The sequence below is a fragment of the Episyrphus balteatus genome, chromosome 1, assembly GCF_945859705.1.
Source record: "Episyrphus balteatus chromosome 1, idEpiBalt1.1, whole genome shotgun sequence".
Taxonomy (NCBI): Eukaryota; Metazoa; Arthropoda; class Insecta; order Diptera; family Syrphidae; genus Episyrphus; species Episyrphus balteatus.
The window spans coordinates 69,490,889-69,511,760 of record NC_079134.1 but is presented as its reverse complement, the minus strand read 5'-3'; the positions used below and the strand labels follow the sequence as shown (position 1 = coordinate 69,511,760).

The following is a 20,872-nucleotide window of genomic DNA, read 5'->3' as shown; positions in this document are numbered from 1 at the left end:
GTACACGACTTTGGTTGTAATAAGAAAGGTATTCTGACTGTTACTTAACATACGGGTATTTTGCTTGTAAAATAAAAAATCTACTGCGAATATTTTTAATCTACTGCATTTTTTTTATGGATCTACTGCGCAAATTTTGTTTGGAAGTGGCAACACTGATAGCGAGCAGCACACCACCACCACGGGTCATACCAGTTGTGAAACCACATTGATCTTTGTGAAAAACATTGAAGAGTTTACAGTCGAACAATTACGAGCTGAAGTGGTTCTCAGAGAGCCATGTTTCGCTTACAGCGATTATATCATATTGTAGAGATGATGACAATAGAAAGACAGAGTGCATTTTAGTTCTAAGCCCACCAGCATTGTTATAAAGAAAATGCAACTCAGAGGCTTTTAATGAGGATTGAGACAAAGGAGAGTATGTTGGCAGTGGCATTATCATACCAGATTCTTTACATTCAGCGGTTGTTGGTCGTTTTTTTGGTTCTCGGTTTTTGTCAATGAAACAAACGGTTTGACTTTAACATGCTCAGGCCAAACATCGGGATTCATTATCAATTTCAGTTTATCAGCTGGAACACTAAGCTTGAAATTGATAAATGGAAGCTTTGTCAGATTTAGTCTTTAAGGGGTTATATCTAGTTGTAAGTGCAAAAAAAACCTTCTTTTTTGTGGATTTTTTGTAAAGAGGCATTTAATTATATAAGCCTAAAGAATACATATCCCTATAGCAAATTTAATGTATAAAAAGAATTCGATGTGTATTTAAAAAAATATCGGGTTCCGTTATTTTTGTAGTAGATCTCCTAGACGACCTCCAAAAAAAATGTGTCTGGCGGTGAGCACGATTACTCCGGAACGGCTGGACCGATCGGCTTGAAATTTTTACTGAATTTTCTTTGATACTTTTGTCAGGTAATGAACGAAGGAAAAAGGTTTTTGACAATAATTGGATTTTTTATGCCATTTTAAAGTGTAAATTTTCGTGAAAAAAAAAACGATTTTTGTCTTTGAGAAGCCGCCATTTTGTCAAAAATCAAAATTTTGACTATTCCTTCGTTCATTACCTGCATTTGTCTATCCTGGAAATGAATATTTTGGATTTTTCAATTTTGGGTGATTTGTATCAGAGATATCTTGCTCACCGCCAGACAGCTTTTTTTGGAGGTCGTCTAGGAGATCTACTACAAAAATAACGGAACCCAATATTTTTCTAAATACACAGCGAATTATTTTTATACATTAAATTTGCTATATGTACATGTATTCTTTATGTTTGTATAATGAAATGCCTCTTCACAAAAAATCCGCAAAAAAGAACGTTTTTTCGCACTTACAACTAGATATAACCCCTTAAGAACTTCAATAATATAATCATTTTTATCAAAAAAAAAAAAAAAAAAAAACCGACTTCAATGATTCAAAACGGGGTTTATTGTTTTTTCTAATAGTTCCTATGGCTTAAACTGAACAAAATTGAAATGGGACCACACTGCAGACACTAGCTTTCCAATACAAAAAGAATCAAAATTGATGCACTCTGTCCAAAGTTATGCGGTAACAAACATTAAAAAAAAAAAAAAATACAGACGAATTGAATACCTCCTCCTTTTGGAAACTGAAATCCGATTGAAATTGATTTTTCGATCAATTTTGTTAATTTTTTTCAAAAACAATTCGAAACCATCGGCTGAAATCAAAGCAGATGCTAAGTAAATGAGTTTACTGAAAGCAATAATTTTTTTTTTGGTTATAACTTCGAAAATAAATAAAATCAATAAGATAATTTTCAAACACCTGTTTCAATTTTGTTTCGAGTAAAACCGAAATGTAGAAACTAGCTGATAATCTGCAGAAAATAATCCTCTAGAGCTAGTAAACTTACCCTCAGCACTTGAAGAAGATAATTTACAATTTTAATGCAGTTTATGAGAAGTGTCCAACTAAAAAGTCTTTTTTTACCAGTGTGCGTCGGACGTATTGTGGAGATCCAGTACCACCAAAGAGGACAAATTTGCTTCTTTTTCATTTTAAAACTACAAGTACCTGGGTGACCGAGCTTTGGTCGGTATCCTTAAATGTTATAACTTTGAGTGAAAAAAAAATCAAATGTAAACAGCAATTTTTTGGAGTGGGTTTGAGTTTGGAATGACCAGTTTTTTCGCGGGTTACAAAACACCACATTCGCACTTTATAATCCAGTTTATTTAAGTTTGAATATACGATCAGCAATGAATAGAAGGGTTACAGGAATCTGCATTATCGAAAATGCTTACAGCAATGAGATCCCTTTTTGTTCAAATTTTAATTTACGGGTCAGAAAGTTTTGGATGGTGAATATAAAGTTAATTTTTTTTTTGTATAGCCTTGTCGGCAAAGCTTAGTATCAAGAAATACTATTTTTATCCCTGTCTCTGTTCTATTCTGTATCAGTGGATTAAGATTAAGATTAAGATTAGGGTGAGAGGTGGGAATAATTCGCCTTATCACTGCGGCCTCTGATGGGCCTATTGTGATGTCCTCTTTTTAGAGTTCACGTAGAAATCCTGAGTTTAGAAAACTTAGTATGTTTTTGGGTGAACTAGCTAGTATGAACTAGTATCAGTGGATGCTTTACTCCTTTCTTTTTTTACTTATATAGGGTGTCCCAAAAGTAATGGATCAAACGAAATATGCTGATTGGGGAACTTAAAGGCTCTCAGAATTTGGAACCTTGTTCCTCCCAAATCCTTACGGGTTTCAATTTAATGCAATTCTTGTGAAATTTCGAAAAATCCCTACTTGACAACAGTATTTTGCTTCCTGCGCCCATTATTGATATTTGTTTTTTTTTTTAATTCTTTTACGAAAACATTGCCAGTAATTAGGAACAATTAATTAATCAAAATATTTTTTATTCCATACGCCATATTTCGCTGCAAATTAACTAACAGTTTCAAGTTTTATAAAAAATCTATTTCTAACTTTTATTTGGGACCAACACCGCAAAAAAAATTTTACGCTGTGAAAATGGTTTATTATTTTAAAAAGTTGAACTGTTATTGTAGTTTTCAAAAAAGTATAAAAGTTTCCTAAGTTGCAGTTAGATCACAAAATATTACAATTTGAATTCAACAAAACAGGGTTTTTCAGAACAAAAAACAACCAACTGAATAAATGATCAATACATGATCAAAAAAGTCATGATCTAAAAAATTTTGTTTAGTTATTGTAACAAAAAGAAAAAGAACAATGCGTAAAACATGGAACCATCCCTCAAAATTTTATTGAAGTCGTTGAATCTCTCTCTGCGAAAACAAAACTAATAAAAGAGAAAATACTTCCAACATGTCTAGAGGACCTCAAAATTTCATCGAAATCTTTAAAGTTTAAAAAAAAATTCTATGGTAAAAAAGTGGGCGGATTTTTCCAAAAATACTTACAAAACTTTTAACTCCCTTAGATAAACAAGCCCTTAAAATGTCATCGAAATCGTTAGAGACGTTTCCGAAAAAAAAACTTAAATGTTAAAAAAGTGGGCTTGGCAGTGGGCAGATTTTTCCAAAAAAAAAACTTCCAAAACTTTTTACCTGAAAATTTCATCGAAATCATTAGAGCCATTTCCGAAAAAACTTATATAATAAAAAAGTGGGCGTGGCAGTGGGCGGATTTTTCAAAAAAAAAACTTCCAAAACTTTTTACTCGCTTATATAAACAAACCCTGAAAATCTCATCGAAATCGTTAGAGCCGTTCCCGAAAAAACTTATATGTTAAAAAAGTGGGCGTGGCAGTGGGCGGATTTTTCCAAAAATACTTCCAAAACTTTTTACTCGCTTAGATGAACAAACCCTGAAAATTTCATCGAAATCGTTAGAGCCGTTTCCGAAATCCCAATTTTATATATATTTATATATATATGTATATATAAACAATTTTAGCTCGTTTAAAGTTACAGTACCTGGGTGACCGAGCTTTGCTCGGTATCCTTAAATGTTATAACTTTGAGTGAAAAAAAAATCAAATGTAAACAGCAATTTTTTGGAGTGGGTTTGAGTTTGCAATGACCAGTTTTTTCGCGGGTTACAAAACACCACATTCCCACTTTATAATCCAGTTTATTTAAGTTTGAATATACGATCAGCAATGAATAGAAGGGTTACAGGAATCTGCATTACCGAAAATGCTTACAGCAATGAGATCCCTTTTTGTTCAAATTTTAATTTACGGGTCAGAAAGTTTTGGATGGTGAATATAAAGTTAATCTTTTTTTTTGTATAGCCTTGTCGGCAAAGCTTAGTATGAAGAAATACTATTTTTATCCCTGTCTCTGTTCTATTCTGTATCAGTGGATTAAGATTAAGATTAGGGTGAGAGGTGGGAATAATTCGCCTTATCACTGCGGCCTCTGATGGGCCTATTGTGATGTCCTCTTTTTAGAGTTCACGTAGAAATCCTGAGTTTAGAAAACTTAGTATGTTTTTGGGTGAACTAGCTAGTATGAACTAGTATCAGTGGATGCTTTACTCCTTTCTTTTTTTTACTTATATAGGGTGTCCCAAAAGTAATGGATCAAACGAAATATGCTGATTGGGGAACTTAAGGGCTCTCAGAATTTGGAACCTTGTTCCTCCCAAATCCTTACGGGTTTCAATTTAATGCAATTCTTGTGAAATTTCGAAAAATCCCTACTTGACAACAGTATTTTGCTTCCTGCGCCCATTATTGATATTTGTTTTTTTTTTTTTAATTCTTTTACGAAAACATTGCCAATAATTAGGAACAATTAATTAATCAAAATATTTTTTATTCCATACGCCATATTTCGCTGCAAATTAACTAACAGTTTCAAGTTTTATAAAAAATCTATTTCTAACTTTTATTTGCGACCAACACCGCAAAAAAAATTTTACGCTGTGAAAATGGTTTATTATTTTAAAAAGTTGCCCTGTTGTAGTTTTCAAAAAAGTATAAAAGTTTCCTAAGTTGCAGTTAGATCACAAAATATTACAATTTGAATTCAACAAAACAGGGTTTTTCAGAACAAAAAACAACCAACTGAATAAATGATCAATACATGATCAAAAAAGTCATGATCTAAAAAATTTTGTTTAGTTATGTATATATAAACAATTTTAGCTCGTTTAAAGTTACATTTATTAGTAATTGACAGTAAGAAACTTTGACATCAAAGAAATTAAATTTTTAACCGTAGAAGCGGCGTAAATATAACAATTTTTTTTTTGTCGAAGGCACTACTATTATTTTGAACACAACTGTATATATATTTGTTAATTCAATACTATTTAAAACGTTATTACTAATATGTTATTGATTTTGTTAATGTTGTTGGTTTTGTTAATGTTGTTGATGTTTTTGTTGTTGTTGATGTTGTTGAAGTTGATGGTGTTGTTGTTGGTGTTGTTGATGTTGTTGGTGTTGTTGTTGTTTTTGGTGTTGTTGTATTTGTTGTTGCTTCTGCTGTTGTTATTGGTGTTGTTGTTTTTGTGGCTGTTGTTGTTTTTGGTGGTGATTGTGTTGTTGTTCTGAGGTTTTACGTTTTTTACTATTTATCAGTGCGGGATGCTTTGAGATTTGTGGCGAGTTGTGGTTGTTAAATTTTATTTGCTATTGCAAGTTGTTTGTAATACTACAAACAGGCTCATTATTTTGATTTGTTTTTGGTGTGAGTGTTTTGTTTAAGAATTCGTTCGCACTTTGTTGGGTTAGATACTTTCTAATTGGGTTTCGCGGTTGTTTTTTTAAAATTCAGTTCTGTGGAACCAATTATGGTTACTCTATATATTCAATTTTCGCATCTACAGTTGTGAGTTTCCGGATACGTGGAAAAATGCATGCATTATTCCTGTTCCCAAAAAAGTAAATCCCTTCTGATTATAGGCCTATTAATATTTTATGGTACCTAGCTAAGTTATTTGAAAAATTATACATGACCAAATTCAAATCTATCTAAATGAACACACATTCCTGACAAAATGTCAATCTGGGTTTCGACATAAACACAGCTGTGAATCGGCAGTAATTAAAGTCACTTCAGACTTCCTTTTCGCTCTTGACAATGATAAGTTTGGTGTTATGGTGCTCTTAGATTTTTCGAAGACATTTGACAGCATTGACCACTCTATTTTAATTTTTCAAACACTGCGCTCAAGCTGTTGTGCAATTACCTGGCAGATAGAGTTCAACGAATAAAAACTGATACTGAGATGTCTTATCCTTTTATTACCAATATCGGAATACCTCAAGGATCGGTCTTAGGTCTTCTCTTATTTTTTTTGTTTATAAACGACCAACTCTCGAGTTCACTTGTACGCTGATGATGTAATGATTTACATATCGTCGGTCTCATAAGGAAACCTCGTAACTCCACTTTTTTTCAAAAATGACTTTTGAATGCCATTCTTTATAAAATATGTCAGCGGAGCAACCCAGAAAATTTGGAGTCATTCCGAAAACTCTAAATAGACTTAAATTCAAATTTTGCACAGCGCGTTTCTTCCCAACTACTCTGTTGTTTGTTTACTCTTTCGTCTCTCCTGTAAAATTTTGATTTTGGGAGTTACGAGGTTTCCTTATGAGACCGACGATATGTCGTACAGTTGGTTTAATGGAAGGGCCCTATTGCACCAACCAATTTGCACTTTGCATTTTGCAACTTTGCAAAACAATACTTTTCTTCAAAGTAAAAGTGCAAAGTGTTTCACCAAAAATTAAAAGTTCCCCACTTTGCACTTTTCAATTTTTGATGTTTTTTTGCAAAGCAAAAAGTGCGGGCGTTGCACCAACTAAAATGGAACTTTGCGTAATTTGAAAATTTGCAAAGTAAAGCAGTAAATAGATTCAACTTCTTTTCGTTGTTAAAAAAGGTTGAAATCTTCTTTTTTTACTTAGGTTAGGTAGCAGTGGTTGTCAGGCAAGTTACCCGACACACTTAGACCCTTATGGATCCATTGTGATACCACAAAAGACTAGCAAGTTGGAACTCACTAGCCGAACCACTCGGAGCTTCTTATGAATGAAGATAGACTTTTAACGTCCGTTTTCACTAGATCGCTAGTATATTCATAGAAGAATTCTCCTACAGTGGCGACAAAATAAATACCACATGTACCCTAAAATTTCTAAAATGAAATTTTTTCGCACTTTTTTAACTCAAAAGAGCTGTTTTATTAATGATGAAGTAAGAACACAGATATATTTGATTTATTAAAAAAGAAATTAAGTACATTGAATTCTTTAACACTAGGTTTGAAGTTGCAAGAAAGAAGTCTAGCGTTGATGGTGTTCTCGGGAATGTGGGCTTAGGTTGAGAGATGATGACTAGGGAATGTTGATTACTGTTATCGTCCAGCCAGTTGACAATAGTTTTTCCATCATTGTTGTTTTCGGTATCCATCCATCGCTGATGTCTTGCATTGAAGTCGCCACTGATTAGTCCATATCGCACCCTCAAAAACTCAAAAAAGTTCATTTCGAGAAAACGCTTCTGCAAAATACATACTGACTCTAAACTTTCCCCTATAACTTTCCATGGGACAGCAATTTCCTTAATGTCAAAGCTTTATTACAAGAACCATTATGTTTATTTTGTACTTTTAATAAATTTATTTTTTAAAATTGTTTAAATTAGGAAAAAGTTTGACTTTTAATATAGTAGGAATAGGATAAAAACTGAAAAAGCTGAAAATTTTTTATTCACTTCAGTAGTGTCAAAATTTTTACATGGTGTTAACTATTTAACGCAATTCACACACGACCTTAAAATGGAATTTTATAGAAAAATGCCTTAATTTTCGGCAAAATTTTTGTTTTATTTTAGGTCTTGCCTTATGTTTACGCTATTCACGCAACCTCAGTTTTGTTTCTTGAATAATCCTCCTAAATCGCCTTAAAATCTCGCACTAATAACTTCTTCTGTACACTGTTAAACCACTAACTCCAAACTTTCCTTGTAATACATTTTTTCAAGTTTTACAAGTGATCTACAACAATGCATCAGAAAATTTAGTCATCAGAAGCTCACAGCTTCGAGGATTTCGAAAAAAGTCCTGAGTGTTAAAGCAGAAAAAAAAAAACAGACTAAATACACCTACACTTAGTAAAACAAAAAAAAAATAATATTTTATTGGGAACTATGAATAAACATATTTTTCAAAAAAAAAAAAAAAAAAAATAGGAAATATTCATTTTAAAATAAAATTTTTTACAGTGTTATTTACAGAGTTTCGAAAGGTATAATAGTTGACCTATATAAAAGAAAAAACATAAACAAATCCCTGCAAAAAAAGAAAAGAAAAAATTATAAGAAATGCCGGCCCGCATCGCAGATGAGGTTGTTGTTGACACTGAGACAAGGGACGAAAGAAATAATGTTGGTCGTTCAAAAGATGCATGTGTTGCTATAAGTGGTATCTCTGGCCGTTTGCCAGAGAGTTCCAATATTGAAGAATTCAAAAAAAATTTATTTGATGGAGTAGATATGGTAAACGATGATCCTCGTAGGTGGCCTAAAGGTATTTATATTTTTTTTTTATTTAAATATATTATTATTATTACATGTTATGTAATTAACTACTAGGGTTGTACGATTTACCAGACAGGCTGGGTAAAATCAAAGACAAAGATCTAGAAAGTTTCGACCAGCAATTTTTTTCTGTTCACCAAAAACAAGCCGAGTGTATGGATGCACAGTTGCGAATGCTTTTAGAAGTGACTTATGAAGCCATAATTGATGCTGGCGTCAATCCGCAAGATATCCGTGGAAGCCGTACGGGTGTTTATATAGGTGTATCATCTTCAGAAACTGAACAATATTGGTGCAACGATCCTGATCGTGTCAATGGATATGGTTTAACCGGCTGCGCCAGAGCAATGTTCGCTAATCGTTTATCATTTACGTTCGATTTTACCGGACCAAGCTACTGCGTCGATACTGCTTGTTCAAGTTCACTATACGCTTTAGAGCAAGCTTTCTCCGACATGGAACGCGGAGTTTGTGATAATGCCATTGTAGCGGGCGTTGGCCTCATTCTCAAGCCTACAATGTCACTGCAATTTAAGCGACTCAGTATGTTGAGCCAGGATGGTAAATGTAAAGCTTTCGATGAAACAGGAAGTGGCTATGTTCGATCTGATGGATGTGTCGCTATATTTCTTCAAAATCCAAAAAAAGCAAAGCGAATTTATGCATCAATTTTGAATGTTCGCACAAACACAGATGGAAACAAAGAACAAGGTATAACATACCCATCAGGAAAAATGCAAAACAAGTTGATTAAAGAAACTTACGAAGAAATCAATTTAAATCCACATGATGTTGCTTATGTAGAGGCTCACGGAACGGGAACAAAAGTTGGAGATCCCCAAGAAGTAAATTCGATAACTGATTTCTTCTGCAAGAATAGACAGAGTCCACTTCTCATTGGGTCAGTCAAATCCAATATGGGTCACTCTGAGCCAGCTTCGGGTGTCTGCTCAATAGCGAAAGTTTTGATTGCTATGGAGGAAGGCATTATTCCCGCTAATTTGCATTATTCCAGTCCAAATCCTGATTTGTATGGCTTGGTTGAAGGACGCCTTCAAGTGGTAAATAAAAATATGCCATGGAATGGCGGTATAGTTGGAATTAATTCTTTCGGATTTGGTGGAGCCAATGCACATGTTATTCTTAAATCCAATCCCAAACCAAAGGCTGTCACTCCTAGAGATGGACCACCAAAACTAGTTACTGTTTCAGGTAGAACCTCTGATGCTGTTCAATATTTCTTAGAAGATGTTGAAGAACACAAGAAGGATGACGAATATTTGGCTTTAGTAAACGGAATATATTTGAAAAACATTCCACTCCACCATTATCGTGGATATGCTGTTTTGAATAGTAAGGGTTCAGCAATTAGAGAAGTATTGGAGCATGTAGATGAAAAGCGACGAATTTGGTTCATCTACTCTGGCATGGGTAGCCAATGGGCTAATATGGCAAAGGATCTTATGTCATTTGAAGTTTTTAGCCAAAGTATTCACCGATGCTCTGAGATATTGCGACAAGTTGGAATGAACTTGTTGGACATTTTGCTTAACTCAATAGATGAAAGCTTTGATAACATCTTGAATTCTTTCACCGCAATTGCTGCTGTACAAATTGCTTTAACCGATATGCTTACTAGTATAGGAATACATCCGGATGGAATTATTGGTCATTCGGTTGGCGAATTGGGATGTGCTTATGCAGATGGCTGTTTCACTCCAGAACAAACTGTGCTGGCTGCTTACTGGCGTGGAAAAAGTTTACAAGATACTAAATTAGTAAAAGGAAAAATGGCAGCCGTAGGAGTTAAATGGGAAGATTGCAATGACTTGCTTTCTCCGGGGGTGTTTCCTGTTTGTCACAACAGCGAAGATAATGTAACTATTTCGGGACCGGAAGCAGAAATCTCAGCTACGATAGAAGCGTTATCAGGAAAAGGAATATTTGCAAAAGCTGTAAACTCTTCTGGATATGCTTTCCACAGCAAATACATTGCCGATGCTGGCCCAAAACTCCGCAAGAGTTTGGAAAAAATTATTCCAAACCCTAAAAACCGTTCTTCACGATGGATAAGTACAAGTATTCCTGAATCAGCATGGAACACTCCAGTTGCAATGCAAAGCTCAGCAGCTTATCATGTAAACAACTTGCTATCCCCTGTTCTTTTTTATGAAGCTCTACAAAAAGTTCCAAAGAATGCAATTTGTATCGAAATAGCCCCAACCGGACTTCTTCAAGCTATTCTCAAACGTGCCCTTGATAGTTCCTGCACCAATATTAGTTTATTAAAAAGAAATCACGAAAATAATGTTGAGTTTTTCCTGTCTAATATTGGTAAATTATACGCAGCCGGGGCCCAACCAAATATCATAAAATTGGTACGGCCGATCTCGTACCCTGTGGGAAGAGGAACTCCAATGTTGAATTCAAAACTTGGCTGGGATCATTCACAAAAATGGATGGTTCCAAAGTATGGTAGTGAAACATCGTCTGGGGAGACTGTTGTCGAAGTTAATTTAGCCGTAGAAGAAGACTTGTTCTATGTAGGGCATACTATCGATGGGAGAATACTATTCCCAGCAACGGGTTATATAACCCTGGCTTGGAGAACATTTATTAAAATTCATGGATTAGATATAAATCAAACGCCAGTTATTATCGAAAACGTAGTATTCCACAGGGCAACAATTTTAAACAAAGAAAGTTTGGTAAAATTTGGTATAAATTTCTTTAACGGAACTGGTGACTTTGAAATCTGTGAGGGTGGAACTTTAACTGTTTCAGGAAAAATTTCAATTGTAGAAAATGTTACTAATGAAGAACTACCGCCTCAAAATCAAGACGTTGAAAATCCAGTTATGGATCTGAAGATAAATGATGTTTACAAAGAATTGCGTCTACGAGGATACGATTACGGTGGAGAATTCAGAGGAATTGTTGCATCAGACATTAAAGCTACAGCCGGATATCTCAACTGGACGGAAAACTGGGTTTCCTTTATGGATACCATGTTGCAATTCAGTATTTTAAAGAAAGATCTCCGTGATTTGTATTTGCCTACTCGCATTGACAAGGTTATTATAAATCCCATAAAGCACTTTAATATGATCAAAGAAATACCTGATAAAACTCTACAAGTTCGTTCATACGAGTACTTGAACGTAATTAAAAGTGGTGGGGTAGAAATGCGTGGTTTGAAAGCTTCTATGGCACCTCGTCGTTCAGGATCTCAAGCGCAACCTAAACTAGAAAGATATACATTCGTACCAAATGAAAATGCAAATGATTTGCATGAGAATCCAAAAAATGCACGATTACTAGCACTAACTGAGTCGCTGCATATTGTTTTGGAGAACTCGGCGGGAGCAATTAAAATCAAAGTTGTAGAGTTAGATAACAACCGTAGTGTTGATCAACTTTTAGCCCCATCAGTTCTACGAATCATCGAAAGTGAGCCAACAATTGCAGCAGATGTTATAATTGCTACAAGTGATCAAGAAGAACATATTCCAGCTACTTTGGGAGATGTCGAAGTTCGAGTTGTAAAAAAAAATATTTTATTAGAAGAAGTTGAAAAGAATTGTCATATGGTATTGGGATATGATCTTCTATCGCTGAAGAATTCAGATATATTAAAGCACATGCTAAAAACAATAAAAGCTGAAGGTTTCGTTTTGTTCGATGAGAGTAATCTGGAGTATAAGAAAAGTGGTAATCAAACGTTAAAGCATTTTGGTTTGGTTCCTATAATTGAACAAAAGTATGGGGAACGTTTGTTTGTTTTGGCCCGTTCATTAACCAATATCGATAAAAGAAACATTTCAGTTGTTCACACCTCTGATAAGAACTTTGAGTGGGTAGATGAACTTAAAACTTGCCTAGTCGCCAGTGAAATAGAGAACAAATTTATTTATGTTGTGGCCGAAAATCAAGAGTTCTCTGGAGCTGTTGGATTCTTGAACTGCTTGAAGAACGAAGCTGGGGGTAAATTTGTTCGTATGATTTTCATTCAAGATAAGGCAGAACCGTTTTCTCTAAATTCCAAATTGTATACGGATCAGCTACAAAAAGATCTTGTTATGAACGTATATAAAAACGGATCCTGGGGAACCTATAGACATTTTACTATTGAAAACCAATCTGACATCGAAACCCTGCCGGTGGAGCATGCCTATGTTAATGCTTTGACAAAGGGCGATCTTGCTAGTTTGAAGTGGATTGAGGGACCGGTTCCAAAAATCTCGACTGAAAGCATAAGTGAGGATTGTGAATTGTGTAGTGTTTACTACGCACCTATAAATTTCCGCGATGTAATGCTGAGTTCGGGTAAACTCTCGGCAGATGCTCTTCCTGGAGATTTGGCCCAACAAGATTGCGTTTTGGGCCTTGAGTTTGCTGGACGAAATTTAGCAGGTGAAAGAATTATGGCTATGGTCCCTGCGAAATCATTGGCATCGACCTGTATTGCAAGCAAACGTATGATGTGGTCAATACCCGATAAATGGTCGATGGAAGAAGCATCAACAGTCCCTTGTGTATACTCAACTGTGTACTATGCACTTGTTGTTCGAGGACAAATGAAGAAAGGAGAATCTATTTTAATTCATGCTGGTTCCGGCGGTGTTGGACAAGCTGCTATTTCTGTTGCTTTGAGTCACGGTTTGACAGTCTTTACTACTGTTGGAAGCATTGAAAAACGTGAGTACTTAAAGAAGAGATTTCCTCAACTTCTGGACAGTCATATTGGAAATTCTAGAAATATAACGTTTGAACAGATGGTAATGAATGAAACAAAAGGAAAAGGTGTTGATTTAGTTCTTAATTCATTGGCCGAAGAGAAATTACAAGCATCTGTTCGCTGTCTTGGACTTAACGGTCGTTTCTTGGAAATCGGCAAGTTTGATTTGAGCAATAATTCGCCACTTGGGATGTCAGTATTTTTGAAAAACACTTCATTCCATGGAATTCTACTCGACAGTGTTATGGAAGGAGAAGAGTCAATGCAAAATCAAGTTGTGAAACTCGTTGCTGATGGTATTAAGACTGGTGCGGTTCGTCCATTACAAACATCTGTTTTCACCGAAATGCAAATTGAACAAGCATTCCGATACATGGCTTCCGGCAAACACATTGGTAAGGTAGTCATTAAAGTGCGAACTGAAGAAACAGGCCAATTAAAATACAAATCAGATCTTCGTATGTACACCGCTATTCCCCGAACCTATATGCACCCAGAAAAAGTGTACATTCTTATTGGAGGACTTGGTGGTTTTGGTTTGGAATTAACTAATTGGCTTGTGCTGCGTGGGGCAAACAAAATTGTGTTAACAAGCAGATCTGGTGTCAAGACCGGATATCAGAATTTGATGATAAGCAGGTGGACCCAACAAAAATGTACTATTAAAATAGATACAAATGATATAACAAGTTTAGACGGTTGCCGCAAGTTATTGAAAGCAGCAAGTGAACTAGGTCATGTTGGTGGAATATTTAATTTGGCAGCTGTACTCAGAGATGGTCTGATCGAAGATCAAACAAAAGAAGATTTTGAGGCTGTATGTAAACCTAAAATAGAAGGAACAATTAATTTGGATAAACTATCACGTGAACTCTGTCCAGAACTTGATTATTTTGTCTGCTTTTCAAGTGTTTCGTGTGGACGCGGAAACATAGGACAAACAAATTATGGTTTAGCCAATTCTGCAATGGAGAGAATATGTGAACATCGGCAAATATCTGGATTCCCAGGTACTGCTATCCAATGGGGAGCTATTGGTGACACTGGTTTAGTGATTGAAAATTTAGGAGACAATAATACAGTTATTGGAGGAACTTTGCCACAGAGGATGTCTTCATGTCTGCAAACAATTGATGTTTTTCTACAGCAACCCCACCCAGTTTTGGCATCAATGGTTGTGGCCGAAAACCGCAAAAGTGATTCCACTTCCGGTATTAGTTTGACAACATGCATTGCTAATATCTTGGGACTGAGAGATATAAAAAATGTTCAAGAAAGTTCAACTTTAGCAGACCTTGGTATGGATTCCTTGATGGGCGCAGAAATAAAACAAACTTTAGAAAGAAACTTTGATATTGTCCTATCAGCTCAAGAAATACGTATGTTGACATTTGGGACATTGAACACACTAACTGGTGAAACTAATCAAACTTCAAGTGTTTCCCCAGTGGAAGATCCATCAAGAGATGCTCCTAGTCCTTTTGGAGATGGAACGCAAGTTGTCTTTGCCTCACAGTTGATGCCAACTGAACCCATTGTGCAACTTAAGTCAGGAGCCCCCGGCAGCTCGAAGAAACGCCCAATTTTCTTCGTGCATCCTATTGAAGGGTTTATAACACCACTTGAGCGCCTTGCTGCACGACTTGACTGTCCCGTTTATGGAGTACAGTGCACGGTTGATGCGCCTATAGACTCAGTAGATGACTTAGCTGCATTTTACATAAATAAAATCAAAACGATCCAACCTAAAGGCCCATACGCTATTGCAGGCTATTCATTCGGGGCATTGATCGCCTTTGTTATGGTCACACAACTAGAAAATAACAATGAATCTGCAAAATTGGTAATGCTTGATGGTGCTCCTAAATATGTAAATTGGTATACCCAATCACACAAACAACGGTACAATTCATCAGAAGATATGAATCAAAATCAGTCATATGCCCTTGCTTACTTCGGTATGGTATGTGGCAACTTGGATTATGGAGGTGTAAGTAAACTTTTCTAAATATTTTTTCTTTTAATCATTTTTTAATTTAAAAACAATTTCAGGTTGCTCGGCTTTTAATCAAAATTCCAACGTGGGAAGATAAAGTTGAAAAATGTGCTGAACTTCTACATGCAGAAATTGAAAAGCCCATAGAATTGGTGAGTATAGCCGGTAAAAATGTTTTACTTTTTCAGCAAATTCAAAAACACATTATGTTTAAAATTTTTATGAAAGATTAGATTCTAAGGGTCGGCCACGTCCTGCGGGTCTGAATTACTAAATTAGAACATATGAAAATATATGGGGGTGGCCACATAGACCCTGAGCGGCTGAGCGTTAATCCTGAACAGAACAGACCTGAGCGGCTGAGCTCAGGTCTGTTCTATTTTTTTTTTGAAATCCTGAGCGGCGAACTACATTTTATTCTAAATTAATACGAATATTTGAGTCCTCGTCGCTCAGAATTGCCGCTCAGAACGTGGCCGTAGCCTAAGTGAAATTTTCAAAAGAATGAGGTATCAGCGTCATAAATTTTGAACGTCAGACAAATTATAACTATATGCAACCAGTGGACTTTATTTCAAGCTCAAAATAAGAACCTAGAGGTGCAAAAAGTGCTGATTAGAAAGAAATTAAGTTCTCATAAAGCCTCTACCCAACCTTACCTTTCTCCAAATGATTCAATTGAATCGGTCATTGCAAAAACCACTTAAGTCACATTTTTTTCAAAACCGATTTTTTTTTGCTGAAAATCGTTTCTTAAAGGTAAATGTTGTAACCGATTTCTAAATAAATTAAACTACAATTATCTAAAGATTTATCTTTAATAAATATAAGACTCACGAGTTGAGCAAAACATGGACCGACACCTTTGACAGTTCGAATAAACTTAAATTTTTTGAATAAAAAGGGGAAGGGATAATGATAGTACGAAATGGAACAAGGAATGAGAAGAAATTTGGTATGTTCCGAGAATATGATTTGGGATGTTGGGGGACTGGAATAAGGTATGTTTAGGTAGTATAAGATGTTGCAGATTTTAAACCAAGATTCTTGTTGCCAATTATTGATAGCAACTTTTGTTGAATCTTTCTGTGGGAGGGAAATGCAACTTGAGAATGATGATACCTTATAAGGTATTTAGCCACATTAATACCGATAATAAAGTTGAACAAAAGAAATGTTGTTGAACAAAGGAAGTAGATCTTAAGGTATGTATTTACATAACGAACAAAGAAGGTTTTATGCTTTACAGGAAATTTAGGATAGACAACGATTTACTTGATATACTAAGTTCAAAGTGTCGAGACGACTAATCTCCACCCGAAAATAACGATCGTTATATAATTTGTTTAGAAGTTAATTTTATAAGTGTTAACTTTTATAAATCTTTATTTAAAACTTTTATAAGTGCTAACGAAAGCTAAGAAAAGTTAGATAAAAAAAAAAGCAATAGTTAATAATTGATATAAGCTGAATATCAATTTATTTGAGGTAAGCTCGAATATAGTGCAGTGAAAATACTAGAAAAATTGTTAACAAACAAATAAGAATGAAAGAGAATATGATTATGGACCTTAAAATAATGAAACATGCAAAATAAATATTTAAAAAAAAATAATTTTCATTAATAAGCCATCACAAAATTCGTTAAAGAGAGGAATTATTACAAATAGATCAGATTTCTTTTTGTTGAAACTGTTGGTGATCCAACCCCAATAAGAATGATTGAGATTATAATTATTGACTTTAAAATAATGAAACATGCAAAATAAATACACGTGACACGTGAATAAATATTTTTTCAACCCTTTTATATCACCATGTGACATTTCTGTAACAAACCAAAAAAGATCCCACAAAATATCATACGAAGTATGTGAATTGCTTTTGACTTTAATAACTTAACTTTTAAATACTACTTTATCGAAATAAATCAACGTATTTTTTGACAATTGAACAAATAAAACAAATAAAAAATAAGTAATATTAAGTCAAAGACGTTTTTTTGTTTAGCAAACTTTTGTTTTTAAGAAAGTATCATTCCGTAAGAAAATTTAAAAAAATTTCCCTTGTCTATAAGTCGAATAATAGTTCTCAGTGAGAGGGGTTGTTCTAATTGTTTCTTGTTATAAGAGGATTTGTCTCATGGTTTTCGTTGGTCATTTAGAACTTTTTAAAAAAATTAATTTCTCGGCTCGTGTGGGTCTTAGAGAGCTTTTTTTTTAATTGTAGATAAATTAAAGGACTACAACAGTATCTTATAACTTTAAACTTTAAATATATATACAGTAGCGAGCAAAAAAAATGCAAACGAAAGAGGTTTAAAGAGTTTTCAACAAGAACTAAGTTACCAAATTTGGCATATTGAAACTGTTTTATTTTCATTAAACAGAATCAATTTGTGGAATATTTTACTCCAAAACCATTATTTGGTCAAAAGTCTACCTAAATATGCGTCTTTAGACGAGCAAAAAAATGTAAATGTTTTTATTGTTTGCATTTTGTTTGCTCGCTACTGTATATAAAATTGGGATCTCGGAAACGGCTCTAACGATTTCGATGAAATTTTCAGGGTTTGTTCATCTAAGCGAGTAAAAAGTTTTGGAAGTATTTTTGGAAAAATCCGCCCACTGCCACGCCCACTTTTTTAACATATAAGTTTTTTCGGGAACGGCTCTAACGATTTCGATGAAATTTTCAGGGTTTGTTTATATAAGCGAGTAAAAAGTTTTGGAAGTTTTTTTTTTGAAAAATCCGCCCACTGCCACGCCCACTTTTTTATTATATAAGTTTTTTCGGAAACGTCTCTAATGATTTCGATGAAATTTTCAGGGTTTGATCATCCAAGAAAGTAAAAAGTTTTGGAAGTTTTTTTTTGGAAAAATCTGCCCACTGCCAAGCCCACTTTTTTAACATTTAAGTTTTTTTTCGGAAACGTCTCTAACGATTTCGATGACATTTTAAGGGCTTGTTTATCTAAGGGAGTTAAAAGTTTTGTAAGTATTTTTGGAAAAATCCGCCCACTTTTTTACCATAGAATTTTTTTTTAAACTTTAAAGATTTCGATGAAATTTTGAGGTCCTCTAGACATTTTGGAAGTATTTTCTCTTATATTAGTTTTGTTTTCGCAGAGAGAGTTTCAACGACTTCAATAAAATTTTGAGGGATGGTTCCATGTTTTACGCATTGTTCTTTTTCTTTTTGTTACAATAACTAAACAAAATTTTTTAGATCATGACTTTTTTGATCATGTATTGATCATTTATTCAGTTGGTTGTTTTTTGTTCTGAAAAACCCTGTTTTGTTGAATTCAAATTGTAATATTTTGTGATCTAACTGCAACTTAGGAAACTTTTATACTTTTTTGAAAACTACAATAACAGGGCAACTTTTTAAAATAATAAACCATTTTCACAGCGTAAAATTTTTTTTGCGGTGTTGGTCGCAAATAAAAGTTAGAAATAGATTTTTTATAAAACTTGAAACTGTTAGTTAATTTGCAGCGAAATATGGCGTATGGAATAAAAAATATTTTGATTAATTAATTGTTCCTAATTATTGGCAATGTTTTCGTAAAAGAATTAAAAAAAAAAAAACAAATATCAATAATGGGCGCAGGAAGCAAAATACTGTTGTCAAGTAGGGATTTTTCGAAATTTCACAAGAATTGCATTAAATTGAAACCCGTAAGGATTTGGGAGGAACAAGGTTCCAAATTCTGAGAGCCCTTTAGTTCCCCAATCAGCATATTTCGTTTGATCCATTACTTTTGGGACACCCTATATAAGTAAAAAAAAGAAAGGAGTAAAGCATCCACTGATACTAGTTCATACTAGCTAGTTCACCCAAAAACATACTAAGTTTTCTAAACTCAGGATTTCTACGTGAACTCTAAAAAGAGGACATCACAATTGGCCCATCAGAGGCCGCAGTGATAAGGCGAATTATTCCCACCTCTCACCCTAATCTTAATCTTAATCTTAATCCACTGATACAGAATAGAACAGAGACAGGGATAAAAATAGTATTTCTTGATACTAAGCTTTGCCGACAAGGCTATACAAAAAAAAAAAATTAACTTTATTTTCACCATCCAAAACTTTCTGACCCGTAAATTAAAATTTGAACAAAAAGGGATCTCATTGCTGTAAGCATTTTCGATAATGCAGATTCCTGTAACCCTTCTATTCATTGCTGATCGTATATTCAAACTTAAATAAACTGGATTATAAAGTGGGAATGTGGTGTTTTGTAACCCGCGAAAAAACTGGTCATTGCAAACTTAAACCCACTCCAAAAAATTGCTGTTTACATTTGATTTTTTTTTTCACTCAAAGTTATAACATTTAAGGATACCGAGCAAAGCTCGGTCACCCAGGTACTTTTATTTTGTAAGCCAATACTTGAACTCTTACAAAATAACAAGGCAAGAGTTTCCTAAACAAAAAAACGTCTTTGACTTAATATTACTTATTTTTTATTTGTTTCAACGAAATAATGTGCACCAAATCGATAGAAAATGTTGTAACGAACAATTAATAGTTTTATTTTTTGTCGTAGAACATTCTGAGGCCGAGTTATTCCCAAAAAACGATATTTTTGGGTGGTTTTGCACCGGTTTTTCGTGCGTTCATTTATCAACTGCTCGGTCATCTTTGGTGATAAAGAGTTGATCTTTGCCGGAAATTAAGGGCTACAAAATATGTTAGAAAAATGTTCACCATCATATAAGCTTTTTTCGAAATAAAAACGAAAATGTGTTTTTTAACAACTAGAATTTGACTTTAACTGGCTGCCATTTTGTAGTAACTCACTTAAATACAATGAAATTACATACAACGATAAAAAAATATTATAAGGAAGAGAATGTGTGTTATTTTTTTGGTCTACGACATACTGGAGCAAAGATATTAGCTTGGAAGTAAAATATCCCAAAAAATGTATTTTTGTGAATAACTCCGCTAAAAAGAATGATCAGGTGGTGAGAAATTGGGTTTAAGACTTTTAAATATACCCCTATCGATCCATGAAATAAAAAATGACAATGCCTCTGTGCGCAAGGTCAAATGACGCTTTGACTGGAGTATGACGAATAAAAATAAAGCAGACAAATTTTTTTACCGGAGACTCACGGTAGAAAATACTCCTTCCCTTTTTTTCGAACTTTATTTCTCCCTTGCTCTTATGTGCGTCTCGCGCTTTGCGTCTTCGTGTAGAAGCGAACTTAGTTTTACTTTTGGTATTTTTTTCATTATACTTCTGATCAGTTTTTTCAGCCTAATTGACACACAACCTTAGTTTGATAATTGTAAAATAAAAATATCCCATCATCGCAGAAAAAAAATTGAATTTTTTTTATCTGGCACAGCATTTTTTTTTTATTGATGAAGAACACTGGCTGAAAAGCTCTTTTATTCGGTTTTCAATTTCATTTTGGAAAAAGTGAAGAATTAACGAAAACAATGAAAAAAATATATATGGCGGAATATAATATTATAGGAAATACATATATTCATAAAGGTTGTTTTTGTTAATAACAAAAGAATTTTAAGGAAATACTTTTCGCATTTTTCTCTTTTCAAACAAAATTTTAAAATGTCAAACTTCAAATTCATA

The 20,872-nt window shown here is 34.2% G+C and overlaps 1 protein-coding gene across 5 annotated transcripts in view; it reads left to right on the top strand.

Annotated features, from left to right (window-relative positions):
* The window catches only part of LOC129907649 (fatty acid synthase), a 90,476-nt gene that overhangs the window by 35,448 nt on the left and 34,156 nt on the right, over positions 1-20,872 (top strand). For 4 of the 5 annotated variants that reach the window (XM_055983943.1, XM_055983946.1, XM_055983945.1 and 1 more), the window contains 3 exons: positions 8,211-8,514; positions 8,580-15,253; positions 15,316-15,411. In XM_055983943.1, coding sequence (XP_055839918.1) covers positions 8,310-8,514; positions 8,580-15,253; positions 15,316-15,411 — 6,975 coding nt within the window. In that variant the 5' untranslated portion in view covers positions 8,211-8,309. Of the gene's footprint in view, positions 1-8,210; positions 8,515-8,579; positions 15,254-15,315; positions 15,412-17,639; positions 18,900-20,872 lie in introns of those variants that run through there. The other variant, XM_055983947.1, reaches the window with a different exon arrangement.